At 45.2% G+C, this 23,084-nt stretch overlaps 2 protein-coding genes across 2 annotated transcripts in view; one reads left to right on the forward strand and one right to left on the reverse strand.

The window, feature by feature from the left end:
* LOC144484165 (uncharacterized) overlaps positions 1 to 23,084 on the reverse strand; it is a 385,513-nt gene that overhangs the window by 320,600 nt on the left and 41,829 nt on the right. The gene's annotated exons all lie outside the window — the stretch shown is intronic.
* Positions 1 to 23,084, forward strand: part of LOC144484180 (uncharacterized) — a 127,967-nt gene that overhangs the window by 86,486 nt on the left and 18,397 nt on the right. Inside the window, exons 8-10 of the mRNA XM_078202720.1 lie at positions 6,282 to 6,374; positions 7,451 to 7,470; positions 10,784 to 11,163. Of these exons, the coding sequence (XP_078058846.1) occupies positions 6,282 to 6,374; positions 7,451 to 7,470; positions 10,784 to 11,163 (493 nt within the window). The remainder of the gene's footprint in view (positions 1 to 6,281; positions 6,375 to 7,450; positions 7,471 to 10,783; positions 11,164 to 23,084) is intronic.

Raw genomic sequence — 23,084 nt, forward strand, 5'->3', positions numbered from 1 at the left:
GGGCAGACTACACAAGGACAGTAACCCCAGTTGGGAATCGAACCCAGGTCCCTGGAGCTGTGAGGCAGCAGTGCTAACCACTGTGCCACCTCCATTGCTGATGAGAATTTTAATTTACTGACTTGGGAATTAATTCTCAGGAATAGTCATTCTGAAAATGACCATTAAAATGTGTTTTAATTTACCCCACAATGCCAGATTTCAGTTTGCATTTCAAAATTGAATTGAGAATGTCTGAGAGCAAATGGTAAAATGAGGTTTGAGACACCAGCTGCAATTATTTTCTGTGACTGATGATACCTTTGTGCCTGTGCAGGAAGTAATTCGAGTGACTCGATGGGCCGAATGGCCTTCCGCTCCTATGTCTTATGGTCTAATTCCCCTGCTGTTGTGGCACAAATAAAATGGAGCCTTTCCAAGGAACAGGCCCATGTTAATGGTCAGCGTGGTGTTTCATTGGTGAGCAGAGCACGTGTGCCCATTGTGTTAACAGTAGATTCAGTGGGGCTGCACGTCCCCTGACTTGGAAGGAAAATAATTGACTCCTTGATTGTACTCTCAGTCTGTACATGGTCTGGAGGACTGAATCCAGCTGGAGGGAGAGGGAGCTGGGCTCAGAGTGGAGATGAGGCAATGTGTTTGATTTCAGCTCAGGGACAAGAGAGAGTGTGTGGGATGGGGATTACAGCTCAAGATACTGAAATTGTCTGTTCTGAATTAGTTTTTTAAAACTCTTTTTGCAGGGAACTTGATGAGGAGGATTCACAGACAGGAAACTCAAACTAAACTTCAGATCAAAGTCTGACGGAGCCATTCGATTCATCAAGACCTAAATATGATTGCTTTTGACAGTGGAGGGAGAAATCATTCCCTGTTTTGTCAGTGGGAGAAAATTTCAAAATTCAATGTGACAGCAAAAGAACGGAGACACACACACACCCAAGTGAGAGTGCTCCAGTGAACTGACTGTGGATAGAGCTTTAACCAGTTACATATCCTGAAAGACATTACACCATTCACAGTGGGGAGAAACCATACACATGGTCTGTATGTGGATGAGGCTTCAACTAATCATCCAACCTGGAGAGACAGAAGGACACCAGCACCATGGACAAACCGTGGAAATGTGAGGATTGTGGTAAAGGATTCAATTATCCATACTTGCTGGAAAACCATAGACACAGTCACACTGGAGAGAGGCCATTCATCTGTTCTGTTCTGTGTGTGGGAAAGGATTCATTACCTCATCCCACCTGCTGTTACACCAGCGAACTCACACTGAGGAGAGGCCGTTCAGCTGCTCCACCTGTGGAAAGGGGTTTTCATGTTCATCCAACCTCAGTGCACATCAGCGAGTTCACACTGGGGAGAGATCGTTCACCTGCTCCTTGTGTGGGAAGGAGTTTGCTGGGCGATCCGGTCTTTGGTCACACCAGCGAATTCACACAGGAGAGAAGCCATTCACTTGTTCTGTCTGTGGTAAGAGATTCACTCTGTCACCTAACCTGCTGTCACACCAGCGAGTTCACACAGAGGAGAGACCGTTCAGCTGCACTTCCTGTGGAAAGATGTTCAGGTCTTCATCCAATCTCAGTGCACACAACCGAGTTCACACTGGGGAAAGGCCGTTCACCTGTTCCACGTGTGGGAGGGAATTCACCAATTCATCCGGCCTCCTGTCACATCAGCGAATTCACACTGAGGAGAAGTCATTTATTTGCACATACTGTGGAAAGAGTTTCAGGCAGTTATCAATCCTCACTGCACATCAACGGACTCACACTGGGGAGAGACCATTCACTTGCTCCATGTGTGGGAAGGGATTCACTCAGTCTGGCAGCCTGCATTTACATGAGCTCATCCACACTGGGGAGAGGCCATTCACCTGCTCTGTGTGTGGGAAGGGATACACTCGGTCATCCCACTTGCTGACACATCTGCAAGTTCACAATTGTCAGCAGGAGTTGGATTTTGCAGTTACTGCTGCTGTTAATCACATCCAGGATTGATAGTCTGACAATATTTGGTTTGTTTCTGCTGACATTAACAATCGCTACAACTGGCTGAAGTTTAATATTCTGAAATGTCACTGATTTTCAGGGCTGCTGTGTCCCTTTTTAAAAGCACCATCTGTGATTTTTTTTAAATTCAGGAACTTTCAACAGGAACTTGTTGATAATAAGTTTATGAACTTTTCCTGCAATCTTAAATTGATGTTTGGTGCAAACTGTACAATTCAGTGTCTGAAAGGTTCCACTGCTTAATATTTCCAATTAGAAAATGCTGACAATTCTTACTGACTTGCACATTATTCACAGTGACACTTCCACGATCACATTTAATTGTCAAGGAACATAAAACAGTGCACAGATACTTGTTAGAACTGAACTTGAATATTGCTGAAAAGAGAGACCTGTTGCTGAATCTCTTCATCATGCACTCATCAGGACAAACAGAAGAATGCCAAATTTCAAATGATCACAATAGGTGGACCCTCATTGACTTGAAGCATCACCATGGAGAAATCAATAGAAGATTGTAGGTTTCTCAAGCTTCTGGGAAATTCAAAAAAGGTGCAAGGCTTGAAAATTCTCCTTTTGTTTGCAGGGAAAGGATCGCTGCGTATAAATGTAAGTTGCTTCTCACAACTACAACTGAGCCGTATTATGAACTCGACTGATTATCTTCAGTTGATTATGAGTGTGGCTATTGACACACTCAGGATTGTTCAGCAAGTGCAGCCCAATCTGTATTCACAGTAAACATTGTATTTTTGGTTTGGTGAGTGTTTCCTGCTGAAAAAATCACTACCTATTCTGACAAATCAAGGAACATGCTGTTTTATTCTATCAGCCACTCACTGGGATGTACAGCCTCGTACCCAGCACTGCACTGGCAAATATATTCATACCCAGCCTTGCTCATTTGTGTGGGAGGCTGCATGGCTTTTTGGTGCTGGCAGCGAATTAGTGGGAAGTATCACTCATGTAACCACGACATAGTCGCAGAATGAAACAGATTAGTGTTCCCTCTGTATTGTGCAGCCTTGTGATTGTGCTAAAGGCCATCACTTTCAGATCTGAAAAGTGCCTGGGTCAAGGTCAAATTACCCCAGAAAGGGACATTTTCTCTCAAATCTGAAGCAACAGGTGAAGCAAATCATTTCACACTGAAGCACATCTTCAACGTTGCGGTAGTTTGTTCAGTTACACACTTGGTGGTCACGTGACTCTGGTTGTAGCATTCCTGAGCCTCATTGGAGGGATTCCTCACATGAGCCGAGTTTGAGGAGAGTATCTCTGGCCTCCAGTGATGCAGCCGCTGAATCTATTCCTGGAAAAACCACATTTGGAATATTGTGATAATGCTGTCTGAATCCATCAGGACAATTTTGTATTCAAGTGTGGGGGGAATAATGTTCACTGTTTTATATTCGGGTCTGGGGGGGATAATGTTCACTGTTTTATATTCGGGTCTGGGGGAGATAATGTTCACTGTTTTATATTCGGGTCTGGGGGATAATGTTCACTGTTTTATATTCGGGTCTGGGGGATAATGTTCACTGTTTTATATTCGGGTCTGGGGGGGATAATGTTCACTGTTTTATATTCGGGTCTGGGGGAGATAATGTTCACTGTTTTATATTCGGGTCTGGGGGATAATGTTCACTGTTTTATATTCGGGTCTGGGGGATAATGTTCACTGTTTTATATTCGGGTCTGGGGGATAATGTTCACTGTTTTATATTCGGGTCTGGGGATAATGTTCACTGTTTAATATTCGGGTCTGGGGGATAATGTTCACTGTTTTATATTCGGGTCTGGGGGATAATATTCACTGTTTTATATTCGGGTCTGGGAGATAATGTTCACTGTTTTATATTCGGGTCTGGGGGATAATGTTCACAGTTTTACATTCGGGTCTGGGGGGGATAATATTCACTGTTTTATACTCGGGTCTGGGGGGGATAATGTTCACTGTTTTATATTTGGGTCTGGGGGGGATAATGTTCACTGTTTTATATTTGGGTCTGGGGGGGATAATGTTCACTGTTTTATATTCGGGTCTGGGGGATAATGTTCACTGTTTTATATTCGGGTGTGGGGGGGATAATGTTCACTGTTTTATATTCGGGTCTGGGGGGGATAATGTTCACTGTTTTATATTCGGGTCTCGGGGGGGATAATATTCACTGTTTTATATTCGGGACTGGGGGATAATGTTCACTGTTTTATATTCGGGTCTGGGAGATAATGTTCACTGTTTTATATTCGGGTCTGGGGGGGATAATGTTCACTGTTTTATATTCGGGTCTCGGGGGGGATAATATTCACTGTTTTATATTCGGGACTGGGGGATAATGTTCACTGTTTTATATTCGGGTCTGGGGGGGATAATGTTCACTGTTTTATATTCGGGTCTGGGGGGGATAATGTTCACTGTTTTATATTTGGGTCTGGGGGGGATAATGTTCACTGTTTTATATTCGGGTGGGGGGGATAATGTTCACTGTTTTATATTCGGGTCTGGGGGATAATGTTCACTGTTTTATATTCGGGTCTGGGGGATAATGTTCACTGTTTTATATTCGGGTCTGGGGGGATGATGTTCATTGTTTTATATTCGGGTCTGGGGGGGATAATGTTCACTGTTTTATATTCAGGTCTGGGGGATAATGTTCACTGTTTTATATTCGGGTCTGGGGGATAATGTTCACTGTTTTATATTCGGGTCTGGGGGGGGATAATGTTCACTGTTTTATATTCGGGTCTGGGGGATAATGTTCACTGTTTTATATTCGGGTCTGGGGGGGGGATAATGTTACTGTTTTATATTCGGGTCTGGGGGATAATGTTCACTGTTTTATATTCGGGTCTGGGGGGGATAATGTTCACTGTTTTATATTCGGGTCTGGGGGATAATGTTCACTGTTTTATATTCGGGTCTGGGGGGGATAATGTTCACTGTTTTATATTCGGGTCTGGGGGATAATGTTCACTGTTTTATATTCGGGTCTGGGGGATAATGTTCACTGTTTTATATTTGGGTCTGGGGGGGATAATGTTCACTGTTTTATATTCGGGTCTGGGGGGGATAATGTTCACTGTTTTATATTCGGGTGTGGGGGGGATAATGTTCACTGTTTTATATTCGGGTCTGGGGGATAATGTTCACTGTTTTATATTCGGGTCTGGGGGGGATAATGTTCACTGTTTTGTATTCGGGTCTGGGGATAATGTTCACTGTTTTATATTCGGGTCTGGGGGGGGATAATGTTCACTGTCTGGGGTTTGTGAGCTCGGGTTGATTCTGCCGACGATGCATTCTCAGTTGTCAGAGCTCTCATTAAAAGCCCTAATTTCCAGTCAGTGACTGAGTTGTCTCTGATGGGATGGAGAATCAGTGTGGGTGTAATGTGCTTCATGGACAGCGATGGGTTGGAATGAGTATAAAATAAACCAGGACTACACCAAGTAATTTTGAGAACATTGAAACCATCACAAAATATCACAGCATCATGTTGGAAAACAGAATATTTTATCTGAATCTTTGATCAATTTTGTTTGATTCAATATTGTGAGTGACTTGTTGGATTGCTGGTTATTTTCTAAAGGCAGCTCAGCATCCTCATTTTGACCACAGACTCGGCCCTGGTAACTGCTGCTTTTTTTCTGCACCTTCTGTTTTAATTTTAAGTGGAACCTTAATATTTGCTTGGTACACTGGTCGATTCATCTTTCCAGGGGTGAGTGTGTCTGCGAAATATACAACTAAAAACATTCTCCATTTACCTCCTGCATTGCTGCAGTAACTATGCATTGTTCTGACTCTGCCAGCAGAACTGTGGAATTAATTGGATAAATCTTAGAGAGCCCGGGCTGGGCAGGATAGAGTCACAGAGGTTTACAGCATGGAAACGTCAGCCATCTGTGATGTATCATTCCGTAAAACAGAATATTCAGTCTCAGGAGAAAGAAAGTGAAAGAAACCAGTTTCTGGGGGATTTACGCAACCAGTGTGAGCACCTTCAGGAGAGCAGAGAGAGGGGGGGGGGGGGGGGTCAGTGAGAAAAGTTTAAAAACTCGGGCTGTTCCGACAAGAGACCACTGGTTTACATCAATTTTAGAAATAGAGATTGGCAGCGCACAAATTCAGAGGAATGTATTTTTAAAAATTAATTGATCTCAATTGCGCAATTCTATTATTGTCTTTGATTGACATGGCGCCGTTAGTTCCCACGTGCCCCTGCGGGTGTGAAAGTGTCCTATTCATTCCACCAGAGCCTATTGCACAGGCGCGGTGCTATATCTGGAGCGTGCGCAGTGTCATTTTGCTCGGAGCCCTGCGAGTGCGGGAGCCGCTTTTTTCAGCAGGTGAGTCGGTGGGGCTGCGAGAGAAATGGAGCCGGGAGTGAGCTATGGCTTCACAAACATCCGCTGTAGGCCGCACGGCCCGAATAAGACCCTGCAGGTCTCGGGCTTACAGCTCCCAGGCTTTTATCCCGGGAACAGGCCCCGGTTATTGGCCGCCATCTTGTTTCAGCGGGGAAGGAGGGCACATGCGCTGCTGTCTGTGACGGGTCACAATGGGCGTGGTTTCAGGGGCTGGTTCAGAACCTCTCTCTTCAGAGGGACAATAGGTAGCAGGGCGCATGCGCACCGATCCAAGAACATCGGAATAAGAATTCGGAACAGGAGCCCGTCATTCGGCCCATCGAGCCTGCTGCATCATTCAATAAGATCATGTCTACTTTGCTCCCCCACCCCGTCCATACCCTTGACTCTCTTGTGGATCAAAACCTCAGCTTTGAATATATTCAATGACCTGCCTCCAATCCTCACTGGTGAAGACAGAGTTCCAAAGATCAACAACCCGCTGAGAGAAAAGATCTCTCTTCATCTTACATTTGAGATCCTTTATTTTTACTTGATTCCCACACCAGAGGAAACATCCTCTCAGCATCTACCTTGTCAAGCACCTTATATCATATAAATCATAGAATCCCTACAGTGCAGAAGGAGGCCATTCGGCCCATCGAATCTGTACCGATCACAATCCCACCCAGGCCCCATCCCCACAACCCCTGCATTTACCCTGCTAATCCCCCTGACACGAGGGTCAATTTAGTATGGCCAACCCGTCTTTGGACTGTGGGAGGAAACCAGAGCACCTGGAGGAAACCCCCACAGACATGGGGAGAATGTGCAAACTCTATACAGACAGTGACCCAAGGCCGGAATTGAACCTGGGACCCTGGTGCTGTGAGGCAGCAGTGCTAGCCACCATGCCGCCCTTAAATTCCCAGATATTTCATTAAGATTACTTCTCAGTCTTCAAAACCCCAAAGAGTACAGGCCCAAACTGCTCAACCTGAAAGATAAAACTCCTCATTTCAGGAATCAACCAACTGAATCTTCTCTGAACTGCCTCCACTGCAATTTTGTCCCAGCTAAAGTAATTGTGTGCCAGGTCAGAGGAGAGAATGTTTTGAATTTCTGTTCTGGACAGATGCTGATGGATTTTGGAAACTCCTTTAGAAGGGGAGGATTTACTCACAGCAAACTCAGACCAAAAGAGATGTTTGTCTGTCTTGAATTTCTAACCTTGAATTACACCGATAACTTTCCTCATTTACAGGGAGAAGATTTGAAGATTGCGACATTTTTCCCAAACACCAATCTCTCTGAGATCTGTTGAGCTGCAGCGGATTTAAAATGTGAAAACAGTGAAATTGTTTTGAGGTGAGTGTTACTGAGCATTAATTTAAATTCAGAGCATGCTCTGATTCCATGGATCTCGGGCTATTATGACTCCTTTACCATGGATGGGGAGGCAATGGTGCAGTGATAGTGTTATTGGATTAGTAATACAGGGATCCAGGACAATACACTGTGAACCCTGGGTTCGAATCTCACAATGGCAAATGAAGAAATTTGAATTCAGTAAAAATTGAGAATTAGAAGTCCATTGATGACAATTGTTGTAAAAATCCATCTGATTTAATAATGTCCTTTAAAGAAGGAAATGACCACATCCCCCAGCAATGCAAGCCACTCAGTTCAAGGGCAATGAGTTATGGGCAATAGATGCTGATGCAGCCAGCACATAGAGTCATAGAGCAATACAGCACGGGAACAGGCCCTTTGGCCCAACTGATCCATGCCAACCATGGTGCCCTCCCAGCTCGTTCCAGTTGCCCATGTTTGGCTCATATCCCTCTAATCCTTTCCAATTCATGTACTTATCCAAATGCTTTTTAAATGTTTAAACCTGCTGTTTGAACCTGCCTCAACCACTTTCTCTGGCAGCTCATTCCATGTACACACCACCCTCTGCATGAAGAAGTTGCCCCTCAGGTCCCTTTTAATCTTTCCCCTCTCATCTTGAGGTCATTAATTAATTAATTAATCTTAAACCCATGCCCTCTAGTTTTCAATTCTCTTACCCTGGCAAAACGGCAATGTGGGTTCATCCTATCTATGCCCCCCATGATTTAATACACCTCAATATAGTCACCCCACATTCTCCTACATTCGAAGGAATAAAGCCCTCATCTGTCCAACCTCTCGTGATCACTCAGGCCCATTAGTCCCGGCAACATCCTCATAAATCTTCTTTGCACTCTTTCCAGTTTATGAATGTCTTTCCGATAACAGGGTTACAAAAACTGTCCACAATACTCCAAGTGCAGCCTCACCAACGACTCATACAACTGTAACATAATGTCCCAACTCCTATACTCAGTGCCCTGACTGATGAAGGCCGGTGTGCTAAATGCCTTCTTCACCACTCTGTCTACCTGTGCCGCCACTTTCAATGAACTATGTACTTGTACTCCTGGGTTCCTCTGTTCATCAACACTCCCCAGGGTCTTGCCATTCACTGTACAATTCCTACCCTGGTTTGACTTTCCAAAATGCAACACTCACACTTAAGACCATAAGAGATAGGAGCAGAATTAGGCCACTTGTCCCATCAAGCCTGCTCCGCCATTCAATCATGGCTGATATTTTCCTCATCCCCATTCTCCTGCCTTGTTCCCATCACCCCTGATCCCCTTATTCATCAAGAACCTATCTATCTCTGTCTTAAAGACACTCAATGACCTGGTCTCCACAGCCTTCTGCAGCAAAGAGTTCCACAAATTCACCACTCTCTGGCTGAAGAAATTCCTCCTTATCTCTGTTTTAAAGGATTGTCCCTTTAGCCTGAGGTTGTGCCCCTGTACTCTGTATTATCTGTACTGAAATCCATTTGCCAATCATCAGCCCACTTCCCTAACCGATCAACTGATCAAGATCCCCCTGTAATTTTTGATAACCTTCTTCACTATCAGCGATACCTCCTAATTTAGTATCGTCTGCAAACTTGTTAACCATGCTTTTTATGAATTTTTAAACGGCCATCCATTTCTGTGTTTCACCTCTGCCCTCCCTGATCAGCTCTCTGCCATTGTCTACCTTCCTCTGCCTCTAATAATGGGTGTATTTTAACTATTATTTCCGCAAGCTATGTCTTGATGAGGTTTTTACCACTTCACAACTCTGTTCACTGCTGATTTACCAGCTTAGTCTTACAATGTTCAGGAATTGTTTCTCTTCCACTGGAGATCATTTCCCTTCCACTTCTGAGCTTATATTGACCAACAAAATCTGATACATTTTTATTCCCTGTAATTCATTCTGCCCACCCTGAAACGTTAATCTTCTTTCTGTCTAAAAGGATGGTCTCTTTCCTAATGTTCACAATTAAAGGGCAGGAGATGGCTGACATTTAAGGGGACAGTAAATTAATATAGGACAGAGATATGTCCAGTGTTATTATATGTTACCCAGATTAGATAAATTATTTATGTTTCTGGAATAAAATACATTTATTATTATTTCTTGCATTGTAATATAATGCTGTAGCAATGTTATACATTTCCAGTCATAAAGTCATTACAGCACAGAAGGAATCCATTTGGTAACTCGATTCCATGCTGACTCTCTGTATAACATTCCAGTCCCATTCCCACTCTATATCCCATTCTCCTGAAAGTTTATTTCCTTCAAGTGCCCATCTTTCATTTTTAAATAGAATCCATAGGTCTGGATGGAGATTTACAACTTTTTGGGACTGAAATAGGAAAGAATGTTCCATAGAAACTAGAATTGTCTGTTCTGAATTTCTATCCTGTACTGACACTGATGACTTTTGTAAACTCATTTTCCAGGATATTGAAAGAGGAATCACAGGCTGAAATCTCAAACGTCACATCTGGATCTGACAGAGTCATATTCCATGGGAGCTGAATATCATCGGCCATTGAATCTAGAAGGGGAAATTGTTGTCCAGTTTGTCGATTTGAAAAGATTTCAAGTGTCAGTGTGACTGGAAAAGCATCAACACACTGCCACACTCGAGTGAGAGTGTTCCAGTGCACTGACTAAAGAGCTTTAACCAGTTACACAGCCTGAATAAATATCACACCATTCACAGCAGGGAGAGACTGTACTCGTGATGTGAGTGTGGATGAGGCTTGAACTGATTGTCCACCCAAGAGAGCGGCAAGGACACCTGCACCATGGAGAAAACATGGAAATATGCAGACTGTGGGAAGAGATACAGATACCCAACTGAGCTGGAAACTCATCGGCGCAGCCACACTGGGGAGAGACCATTCACCTGCTCTCAGTGTGGGGAGGGATTCACTCAGTCATTCAGCCTGCAGTCACACCAGCGAGTTCACACTGGGGAGAGACCATTCATCTGCTCTCAGTGTGGGGAGGGATTCAGTCATTTATGCAGCCTGCTGACACACCAGCGAGTTCACACTGGGGAGAGGCCGTTCACCTGCTCTCAGTGTGGGAAGGGATTCACTTGTTCATCCCACCTGCAGACACACCAGCGAGTTCACACTGGGGAGAGGCCATTCAGCTGTTCTCATTGTGGGAAGGGATTCACTCAGTTATCCAACCTGCAGAAACACCAGCGAGTTCACACTGGGGAGACGCCATTCAGCTGCTCTCAGTGTGGGGAGGGATTCACTTGTTCATCCAGTCTGCAGAGGCACCAGCGAGTTCACACTGGGGAGAGACCATTCACCTGCTCTGGTTGTGGCAAGGGATTCAGTCAATCATCCAACCTGGTAAAGCACCAGCGAATTCACACTGGGGACAGGCCATTCACCTGCTCCGTGTGTGGGAAGGGATTCACTCAGTCACCTCACCTGCTGAAACACCATCATGTTCACGAGTGACTGCAAGGACTGAATTTTGCTGTTAATCACATCGAGGTCCCAACCATTTTCATTGGTGTCTGTTTCTGCTGATGTTAATAAACCCTGACCCAGTTGTAAGATTTGTATTGTGGATTGTCTAGTCTGAGTCCTGAACTCGTAAATAAAAACAAGAAGTGCTGTAAAAACTCAGCAGGTCTGACAGCATCTCTGGAGAGAGAAACAGAGCGAATGTTTTGACACTGAAGAAGAGTCACATTCAACTGGAAACATTAACTGTTCCTGTCTTTACAGATACCGTCAGACTTACTGAGATTTTGCAGCAACTTCTGCTTTTAGAATGACGGTGAATGCTGGATACATGAATCAGAGATTGGTGTAAAACTGGGATCTGCTCCTAAATGAAAGTGAAACAGCAGGTTAAAGTTTCCAGTCTGAAAAGTACTATGGTTGTTATACTATATCTACCATTTTAAGGCTGGTTTTAACTCATTTAAAATAAACCTATTTAAAATATATTTGTTAAAGTCAGTATTAAAATACGAGTTGGATGAGTTCACAGGAGCCTGTTAACCGCTGGGACAATTATTCAACAAACATTGGATCTCCAGATAGAGAAGAAGCTGCAGTTTGTTTGGAGGAATTCCCTGTTTTATTGATGTGTGTGTGTTGAACATCAGGATAACTAAAAATACACAAACCTGGACATCAATGGTGATCTGATTGACAGTTACTCTGGGAATCACTCCCACTGTGAAACTTCAGCACTGACACTGCTGAATTTTGTCGGCTCAGGGAGTGGGGCCTCCAGGAGTGGACTGTAAAAAAGCTGGGTTTCAGTATCCTGACTAATATATGGTGAGGAACCAGAAAAATCCTTACTGAGGAACTGTCTGGGGTTTTACCAGTGTAGGTTCAGGGGCGAATGATTCCTGACTCCCTGAAATGTCTGATATTGAACCCAGTTTGGAACAAGATTCATTCAGTTTCCAGGAGAATAGAGACAAATATCACCCACAACTGAGAGAGAGAAAAACAGCCACCTTGATCAATGACTTGGATGAAGCCAGAATTGATGATACAAAGATAGGTAGAAAAGCAAGTTGTGAGGTTATTACAAAAAATCTGTAAGGGACACAGATAAGTTACCTGAATGGACAGAAAAATGGCAGATGGAGTATAGTGCGGGAAAGTGGGAGCTTTTCCACTTTGGCAGGAAGAATAGAGAAACAGAAAATTGTCTAAATATACAGAAAGTGAAGAATACTGCCGTAGAGAGGAATCTGGGTGTCCTTGTACATGAATCGTGAAAAAATAGGATGAAGGTACAGCAAGTAAAGAAGGTGGCAAATGGAGTGTTGGACTTTACTGCAACGGGGTGGAGTTTGAAAAAGGGAACTTGCTGCACCTACACAGGACATTGCTGAGATAGCAGCTGGAATACTGTGTGCGGTTTTGGTCTCCCTACTTATGGAATGACATGCTTTCATTGGAATGAGTTCAGAGAAAGTTCACCAGGCCCATTCCTAAGATGAAGGTGTTGTCTTTTGAGGAAAGGTTGTGAAGGTGTAGGGGAGAATTCTCCCATCCCGCCCACCACAGGAATCGTAGCAGGCCGGGGGGTGGACCACACAAAGGTCCTTTGACCTCGGGGGGGATTCTCCAGTTTTGTGGAAGTGATGCCACAGAATCCAACTCGTTGTCTTTTGGGGAAAAGTTGCACCTATACTCATTAGGTCTGGAAGAATGAGCAGTGAACATTCTGAAACATTTAAGATTCTCATGGACAGTTGACAGGCGAGAGGCCAAGAGGATGATTCAGGAAGAGTTTTGAACTTGGTGCCACAGATCTACAAGGAAGCCAAGTGTATTCTTTTAGCCCTTACAGACACCAATACTTTATCCTCAGTTTTACTCAGGTTAGTCAGAGGTTTAGTCAGGTGTGGTGAAAGCTTCAACCAATCATCTGGCCTTTTGGAACATAATTGCAGTCACAGGGAGATGCCATGGAAATGTGGGGATTGTGGGAAGAACATAAGAACTAGGAGCAGGAGTAGGCCATCTGGCCCCTCGAGCCCTCATGGTTGATCTTTTTGTGGACTCAGCTCCACTTACCCGCCCGCTCACCATAGCCCTTAATTCCTTTTCTGTTCAAAAATTTATCTATCCTTGCCTTAAAAACATTCAGTGAGGTAGCCTCAACTGCTTCACTGGGCAGGGAATTCCACAGATTCACAACCCTTTGTGTGAAGAAGTTCCTCCTCAACTCAGTCCTAAATCTGCTTCCCCTTATTTTGAGGCTATGCCCCCCTAGTTCTAGTTTCACCCGCCAGTGGAAACAACTTCCCTGCCTCTATCTTAGCTATTCCCTTCATAATCTTATATGTTTCTCTAAGATCTCCCCTCATTCTTCTGAATTCCAACGAGTATAGCCCCAGTCTACTCAGTCTCTCCTCATAAGCCAACCCTCTCAACTCCGGAATCAACCTCGTGAGTCTCCTCTGCATCCCCTCCAGTGCCAGAATATCCTTTCTCAAGTAAGGAGACCAAAACTGTACATAGTACTCCAGGTGTGGCCTCACCAGCACCTTATACAGCTGCAACTTAATCTCACTGTTTTAAAACTCCATCCCTCTAGCAATGAAGGTCAAAATTCCATTTGTCTTCTTAATTACCTGCTGCACCTGCAAACCAACTCCTTGAGATTCCTGCACAAGGACACCCAGGTCCCTCTGCACAGCAGCATGCTGCAATTTTTTTACCATTTAAATAAGAGTCCATTTTGCTGTTATTCCTACCAAAATGGATGACCTCACATTTACCAACATTGTACTCCATCTGCCAGACCCTCGCCCACTCACTTAGACTATCTATATCCCTCTGCAGACTTTCAGCGTCCACTGCACACTTTGCTCTTCCACCCATCTTCGTGTCATCTGTGAATTTTGACATACTATATTTGGTCCCGAACTCCAAACCATCTATGTAAATCGTAAACAATTGCGGTCCCAACACTGATCCCTGAGGCACACCACTAGTCACTGATCGCCAACCAGAAAAACACCCATTTACCCCCACTCTTTGCTTTCTGTTGGTTAACCAATCCTCTATCCATGTTCATACATTACCCGTAACACCGTGCACCTTTATCTTATGCAGCAGTCTTTGGTGCGGCACCTTGTCAAATGCCTTCTGGAAATCCAGATACACCACATCCACAGGTTCCTCATTGTCCACTGCACATGTAATGTTCTCAAAGAATTCCACCAAATTAGTCAAACATGACCTGCCCTTCATGAACCCATGCTGCGTCTTACCAATGGGACAATTTATATCCAGATGTCTTGCTATTTCTTCCTTGATGATAGATTCAAGCATTTTCCCCACCTCAGAAGTTAAGCTAACCGGCCTATAGTTACCTGCCTTTTGTCTACCTCCTTTTTTAAACAGTGGTGTCACATTTGCTGTTTTTCAATCTGCTGGAACCACCCCAGAGTCCAGTGAATTTTGGTAAATTACCGCTAGTCCATTTGCTATTTCTCCCGCCATCTCTTTTAGTACCCTGGGATGCATTCCATCAGGGCCAGAAGACTTGTCTACCTTTCGCACCATTAACTTGCCCAACACTACCTCTTTCGTGATAATGATAGTTTCTAGGTTCTCACCTGCCAGAGCCTTCCTGTCATCAATTTTTGGCATGTTATTTGTGTCTTCCACTGTGAAGACCGACACAGAATACCTGTTCAATGCCTCAGCCATTTTCTCATTTCCAGTTATTACATTCCCCTTCTCATCCTCTCAAGGACCAATGTTTACTTTAGCCATTCTTTTTCATTTTATATATTTGGAGAAACGTTTGCTATCTGTTTTTATATTCTCAACCAGTTTACTCTCAATCTATCTTACTTTTCTTTGTAGCTTTTTTCGTGGCTTTCTATTGACCTTTAAAGATTTTCCAATCCTCCAGTTTCCCACTAATCTTTGCCACTTTGTCTGCCTTTTCTTTCAATTTGATACCCTCCTTTATTTCCTTAGATATCAATGGCTGATTATCTCTTTTTCTACAGTCCTTCTTTATCACTGGTATATACTTTTGCTGAGCACTGTGAAAGATTGCTTTGAAAGTCCTCCACTGTTCCTCAATTGTCCCACCATAAAGTTTTTGCTCCCAGTCTACCTTAGCCAACACCTACCTCATTCCATTGTAGTCTCCTTTGTTTAAGCACAAGACACTGATATTGGATTTTACCTTCTCACGCTCCGTCTGTATTTTAAATTCAACCATACTGTGATCGCTCCTTCCAAGAGGATTCCTAACTGTCAGATCATTAATTTTTCCTGTCTCATTCCACAGGACCAGATCTAGGATAGCTTGCTCCCTCGTAGGTTCCATTACATACTGTTCAAAGAGGCTTGATACATTCTATGAACTCTTCCTCAAGGCTGCCTTGACCGAACTGGTTTGACCAATTGATACGCAGATTAAAATCCTCCATGATTTGTGAACAGATGGTCAAAAGCTTGATTTGAATGGGAGATTTTAATGGGAATCTTTAATCAGGATGGAGAGGATGGAGGGATGGAGAGGCTTAGGGAGGGAATTTCAGAACTTCATACCAGGACACAGCCATGAATGATGGAGTTATTAAAATCAGAGATGTTCAAGAGGCCAGAAAGAGAAGAGCACAGATATTTCAGAGAGTGTGTTATTGAAGATCAGAGACTGGGGGGGACAAGGCTGTGGATAGATTTGAAAACAAGGATGCAAATGTTAAAAGCAATGCATTATCTGACCTAGGCCCGATATAGTTTAGTGAGCAAGGATGTGATGGGTGAACAACACATGAGCAGCAGAGTTCTGGATAATCACATGTTCCCGTGTGGGGGTGGGGTGAAGGTGAGAGGTTGGTCAGGAATGTATTGGAATCATCAAATCTAAAGTGTCACGAACATGGATGAGCGTTTGATCAGGACTTGAGCTGGGTTGGAGTGGGCACAGGTGACATTATGGAGATTGAAATATCTGGTATTAGACATGGTGTGGATATGTGGTTGGAAACTCATCTTTGAGGTCAAATCTGATACCGAACTTGTGAAGAGTGTGGTTCAGCCTCAGACAGTTCCTAGGGAGAGAGACAGACTCAGTTTAGGTTTACAGCATGGAAACAGGCCCTTCAGCCCAGCTTGTCCATGCTGCCCATTTTTAAAAATCACTAAGCTAGTCCCAATTGCTCGCATTTGGCCCATATCCCTCTATACCCATCTTACTCATCTAACTTTCTAAACGCTTTTCAAAAGACAAAATTGTACCCTCCTCTACTACTGCCTCTGGAGCCTGCTCCAGCCACTCACCGCCCTCGGAGTGAATAAATTGCCCCTCTGGACCCTTTTGTATCTCTCCCCTCTCATTTGATACATTGACAGTCACAGTCAAAGTTGTAACTGCCTTGGTGTCACAGCAGTTGGATGAACAAATGAATCCCTTCTCACACACACCGCAGGTGAATGAATCTCTCCATTGTGAACACGCTGGTGTCTCAGTAGAATGGATAAAGCACCGAATCCCTTCCCACACATGGAGCAGATGAATGGTCTCTCTCCATTCTGAACTCGCTGGTGTGTCTGTAGGTGGGGTGACTGAGTAAATCCTTTCCCACACTCAGAGCAGGAGAATGGCTTCTGCCCAGTGTTAACTCGGTGTCACTGCAGATTGGATGAATCACTGAATCTTTTCCCACAGTTAGAATGGCTTCTTCCCAGTGTGAACTCTTTGATGTCTCAGTAGATCGTATGACAATCTAAAGTTCTTTGTGCAGTGAGAGCAGCTGAACGGTCTCTCCTCAGTGTCCATCTGCACAGATTGCATAAAGCACTCCCACAGACAGAGCATTTAAAATGTTTTTCGTTGGTGTGGGTGCCTTGTTGTCCCAGCAGACTGTCAGACTGCCTGAATCCCTTCCCTGGTGTGAATGCGTCGATGTCTCACCAGACTTGATGACTGAGTGAATTCTTCCCATAGTCAGAGCAGCTGAATGGCCTCTCCCCAGTGTGGATGCATTGGTATATCAGCAGGAGGGATGAGTGAATCCCTTCCCAGTCAGAGCAGGAGAACAGCCTCTCCCTGGTGTGAACTCGCTAATGTCTATGCAGGGTGATGAATCAATGAATCTTTTCCCACAGGTGGAGCAGGTGAATGGCCTTTCTCGACTGTGACTGCGTTGATGAGTTTCCAGCTCACACGGAGGGCAGAATCCCTTCTGACACTCCCCACATTTCCATGGTTTCTCCATAGTCTTTGTGTCCTCGTGTCTTTCCAGGTTAGATGATCAGTTGAAGCCTCGTCCACACACAGAACCGGTGTACGGTTTCTTCTTGCTGTGAATGGTGTGATGTTTTTTTCAGGCTGTGTTAAAGCTCTTTCCACAGTCAGTGCACTGGAACACTCTCACCCGGGTGTGTGTGTCTCTCAGTGCTTTTCCAGTCACACTGATGTTTGAAATCTTTTCCCACAGATCGAACATGCGCCTTCCTTCACATTGCCAGCAACGCCCTGCTTCTGACCCCCCGTTTTACAGGTTTATTTGGTAGCAAAAGCCACACAAGCTTTCGGAGCTCTTAGCCCCTTCTTCAGGTGAGTGGGAATTCTGTTCACAAACAGAGCTTATAAAGACACAGACTCAATTTACATGAATAATGGTTGGAATGCAAATACTTACAACTAATCAAGTCTTTAAGAGACGCTGCTTTCTTGCATCTTTGTAGAAACTTGATGTCTGTGTCGATATGCGCGATCTTCTTGGCGATCCTCTCCACTTGGAGCCGGTAGTTTGCGGTGTCGATGGTACAAAGAACAATACAGCACAGGAACAGGCCCTTCGGCCCTCCAAGCCCGTGCCGCTCCCCGGTCCAGGATTGAATCCTGAATCCAGGATCCCCGCCCAATTTTCCAGCCTATCTACAGACTAATATCCTATCCACCGAGCTGTCCCTCACAGCTACGATGCTTTGTTCATCACAACCTATTAACTCACCCCCACCCCCCCATTCCAGACCATGTGATCTCCAGGGAGAGGCGAAAACCCAGAGTGAAAACCCCAGGGCCAATATGGGGAAAAAAAATCTGGGAAATTCCTCTCCGACCCCCTGAGGCGATCGAAACGAGTCCAGGAGATCACACTGGCCCTGATCGGAAAATGCTTCCCAACCCTATTCATTTCCACTTCCACGAACACCATATGAATTCCCTGCCCCCGAGACAGGTTCCCAACTATCCGCAGTCTCGCTCTGTACTGGCACCAGCAAGATGATCATAGAATGAAGCCTTGAAACGAGAAACAAAGAACAATTAGCCCGTGCCGCTCCCTGGTCCAAACTAGACCACTCTTTTGTATCCCTCCATTCCCACTCCGTTCATATAGCTGTCTCGATAAGTCTTAAACGTTCCCAGTGTGTCCGCCTCCACCACCTTGCCCGGCAACACATTCCAGGCCCCCACGACCCTCTGTGTAAAATATGTCCTTCTGATATCTGTGTTAAACCTCCCCCCCTTCACCTTGAACCTATGACCCCTCGTGAACGTCACCACCGACCCGGGGAAAAGCTTCCCACCGTTCACCCTATCTATGCCTTTCATAATTTTATACACCTCTATTAAGTCTCCCCTCATCCTCCGTCTTTCCAAGGAGAACAACCCCAGTTTCCCCAATCTCTCCTCATAACCAAGCCCCTCCATACCAGGCAACATCCTGGTAAACCTCCTCTGTACTCTCTCCAAAGCCTCCACGTCCTTCTGGTAGTGTGGCGACCAGAACTGGACGCAGTATTCCAAATGCGGCCGAACCAATGTTCTATACATCTGCAACATCAGACCCCAACTTTTATACTCTATGCCCCGTCCTATAAAGGCAAGCATGCCATATGCCTTCTTCACCACCTTCTCCACCTGTGACGTCACCTTCAAAGATCTGTGGACTTGCACACCCAGGTCCCTCTGCGTCTCTACACCCTTTATGCTCCTCCCTACATTACATGATGTGGACCATGACTACCATCGACACCGCAAACTACCGGCTCCAAGTGGAGAGGATCGCCAAGAAGATCGCGCATATCGACACAGACATCAAGTTTCTACAAAGATGCAAGAAAGCAGCGTCTCTTAAAGACTTGATTAGTTGTAAGTATTTGCATTCCAACCATTATTCATGTAAATTGAGTCTGTGTCTTTATAAGCTCTGTTTGTGAACAGAATTCCCACTCACCTGAAGAAGGGGCTAAGAGCTCCGAAAGCTTGTGTGGCTTTTGCTACCAAATAAACCTGTTGGACTTTAACCTGGTGTTGTTAAACTTCTTACTGTGTTTACCCCAGTCCAACGCCGGCATCTCCACATCATGACCCCCGTTTTAAGGCAGCGGCCGTTAACCCAGAACCGCGAACGCGGCCCGTTTGTTGCAAACGCGGAACCGGGAGCTTCTTATTCGGGGTTTGGAGCCTCTATCAGATGTTTCCAAAGCCTTCCAAACCACACACCGGCTCTTTCGTTCCCCGTTTACCCGGCGATCTCTTACTATGAATCACTCCAATTTCTACCTCCACTATCGGCACTGCGCATGCTCCACATCACAATGCCCGGGGGACTGATTGACGGCAGCTCCGAACCAATAGGAAGAGGGGGCGGGGCTGGAGGACCGAGAGGGAGAAGCTGGTCCTCCAACCAACCAGAGTGAATGAGAGGCGGGGCTGAGCCCGGATCTCTCTCATTGGCTGAAACTCTGCATCATTGTGAAGCTGCTTTGTGTCAAACTCCAGGAGAAAACTGGACCTTTCTGTTTGTGGCTTCAAACAGATGGAGCCCTGTGGGTGCGGAGCAAACAGATGGAGCCCTGTGGGTGCGGAGCAAACAGATGGAGCCCTGTGGGTGCGGAGCAAACAGATGGAGCCCTGTGGGTGTGGGGGCAAACAGATGGAGCCCTGTGGGTGTGGGGGCAAACAGATGGAGCCCTGTGGGTGCGGAGCAAACAGATGGAGCCCTGTGGGTGTGGGGGCAAACAGATGGAGCCCTGTGGGTGTGGGGGCAAACAGATGGAGCCCTGTGGGTGCGGAGCAAACAGATGGAGCCCTGTGGGTGCGGAGCAAACAGATGGAGCCCTGTGGGTGCGAGCAAACACATCAACATTTACCACTGAGATGTGGAAGCATGAGAGAGTAATTCACAAACAATTAAAGGCTGATTTAATGGAATAACTGGGCAGACAGGGAATATCACAATTATTCATAGAATGACAATAGAATCCTACAGTACAGAAGGAGGCCATTCAACCCATCAAGTCTGCACTGACTCCGCAACAGAGCATCTTACCCAAGCCCATCGAGAATCGAGAGTCTCCAAATGTTACCCCTCCCCCAGTACAGAAATTCCCTCAGTTTAGGATTTTAATCCAAGGACCCTCACGATGACTATTATCAGGAAGTGATGTTAATTACTCAGACTACTTCTTATGCTGTTTGCTACAAATTGGAGACCAAATCCCGAGAGAAACATTAAATTTTAGGGACAAGCTCATCAGCACCATGTTACTCTCCATCTGTGTGGCAATCAGAATGCCAAAATGCCCTATTTCACCATCTTTGATAAAGACAGGACCTTGCTGTGACATCACCATCTTTGATACAGGCAGAATAAACTGTTGTGGGTGCTAGTTATGCTTGTCACCAGTGTCACCATCTTTGCAGAATGGCCCTGTGTAGGCATCACAGCCATCCTGAGACAGTGAAGAGTTTGCACAGCCTTTAACTTCATTCAATACCAATCCATTAACTGTCCCATTGGTGATTCTGATTGGGATGATCACTGAGGCTAAACCGGACTGATCGCAAACGTCCACCTTTTTGTTCCAAAATAGTATTCCCAAACTCCCATGTCCCCTTTAAAATTATCTCCTTCCATGTCCATAATGTCATCCATCTCCATCTCTGCCTCAGCTCTGTTGTTGATGGCCTCATTGTGTATCTATTATCTCTAGACTGGTGTATATTCCATCACATATATGGCCCACCTCCCATCCATCTCCCTTCATCATCAGCATCTCATCCAGAATTCTGGTGCCCGTATCCTAATTTGCACAAGTCTTGTTCACCCATCACGCCTTTGTTCACTGATCTAACTTGACCAGTAATGCCTCCATTTTAAAATTCTCAATCTGTTCAATTCCCTGAATAATCCCTGTAAACCTCTGCAGACGCCGCTCCCCCTCCCCCCCCCCCCCCCGCCCCACTCTATCCCTGCAATCCTCCCAATTTCATGTGTTCCTTCCCGGGTGGCACAGTGCCTCACAGCTCCAGGGACCTGGGTTCAATTCTGGCCTTGGGTCATTGTCTGTGTGGAGTTTGCATGTCCTCCCACATGTGTCTGCGTGTGTTTCCTCCAGATGCTCTGGTTTCCTCCCACAGTCCAAAGATGTGCAGGTTAGGTGGATTTGCTATGCTAAATTGCCCCTTAGTGTCCCAAGATGTGTAGCTTAGGTGGATTAGCCATGGGGAAGGTGTGGGGTTACGGGGATTGGGTGGGGGAGACGGCCTGCGTAAGACGTTCTTTAAGAGTCAGTGCAGACTCAGTGGCCTCTTCTGCACTGTAGGGATTCTATGAAGAGGCTGATATTTGGGGATTGCAAGCTGATCTGTGGGTCAAATGGGAGAAAAGGTTGTGAGTTCTCTGGTTCAGCCCGACACTGGCCAGGAGAACGACGGAGTCATTGGCTAGGGGACAGAGTTTGTGTCTGACACAGAATGTAAAAGCTTCCCGCTTCCCAGTGTTTGATTTGAGATTTCTGTTATTCAGGAACTGTCAGACGCTCAGTGTGAGAATTCAGAGTCAGTGGGGAGAGTCAGGAGAAGTGTAGTGAGGGAGAGCTGGCTGTCAAACCCACTTCACGGATAGATATTCTGATCACTGCTCTGAACACCTCTTTCTTTGGCTCGGTAAACATTTATTTTGTCTGATGTTGCACACACGTGATATCCCTCGGGAGATTTTTTTTGTCTAACTCTATTGTTGAGGGTTTTATGTGGGTGGTTCCTGTGTGGGAGGGTGGGTTTTATTATTCCCGCCCACTGAATACCTCGTCAGAACCGGGAATTGAAAGTGAAAGTGAGGAGCTAAAGATTCCCGCTGGCTCTAATATAGAGTGCTGTTCATTCGCACATTCAAATCGTTGGTGAGAACTCAGCACTTTTCTGTAAAGTTTTTCTGCAATACAGGTAAGGAGTGAGAGAAACAGAGAGAGTGGAAGAGATAGGGATATATTAGTTATTTTACCAACTAACAATGTCATCAGCAAACTTAGATATATGTCTCTTTAGTCTTTCACCCGACTTGTTTATAAATGTAGTGAAAAGTTAAAGTAAAGTTTATTTATTAGTCACAAGTAAGGCTTACATTAACACTGCAATGAAGTTACTGTGAAATTCCTCAGTTGAGGCCCCAGTACAGATCCCTGGCAGAGGGCTAGCCTGAGGGGGCTCCATCAGTCACATTCTGCTCTCCATTGGTATCCATTATCCCTGCTCACTGTCTCCTTCCTCCTAATCAGTTATTGACTGTTTGCATTTCACTGACAGATGATGGATGTCACTGGGCCATGGGAGAACCTCAATCACCAGACCAGTTTCGTTAATACCTTCTCTGCCCTGTTCAACAAGGAGGATTTCAGTGACATCAAACTGGTTGTGAACAAAAAGCTCACACTGAACGCCCACAGGTTCATCCTGGTCGTGCGAAGTGATGTCTTCAGGACCCTGTTGGACACTGAGCGTTGGTCGGATGCTAAAGGCCGGACTGTCCACCTCACTGAGGAAGAGTACTGCCTG

The sequence above is a fragment of the Mustelus asterias genome, unplaced genomic scaffold (assembly GCF_964213995.1).
Source record: "Mustelus asterias unplaced genomic scaffold, sMusAst1.hap1.1 HAP1_SCAFFOLD_94, whole genome shotgun sequence".
NCBI lineage: Eukaryota > Metazoa > Chordata > Chondrichthyes > Carcharhiniformes > Triakidae > Mustelus > Mustelus asterias.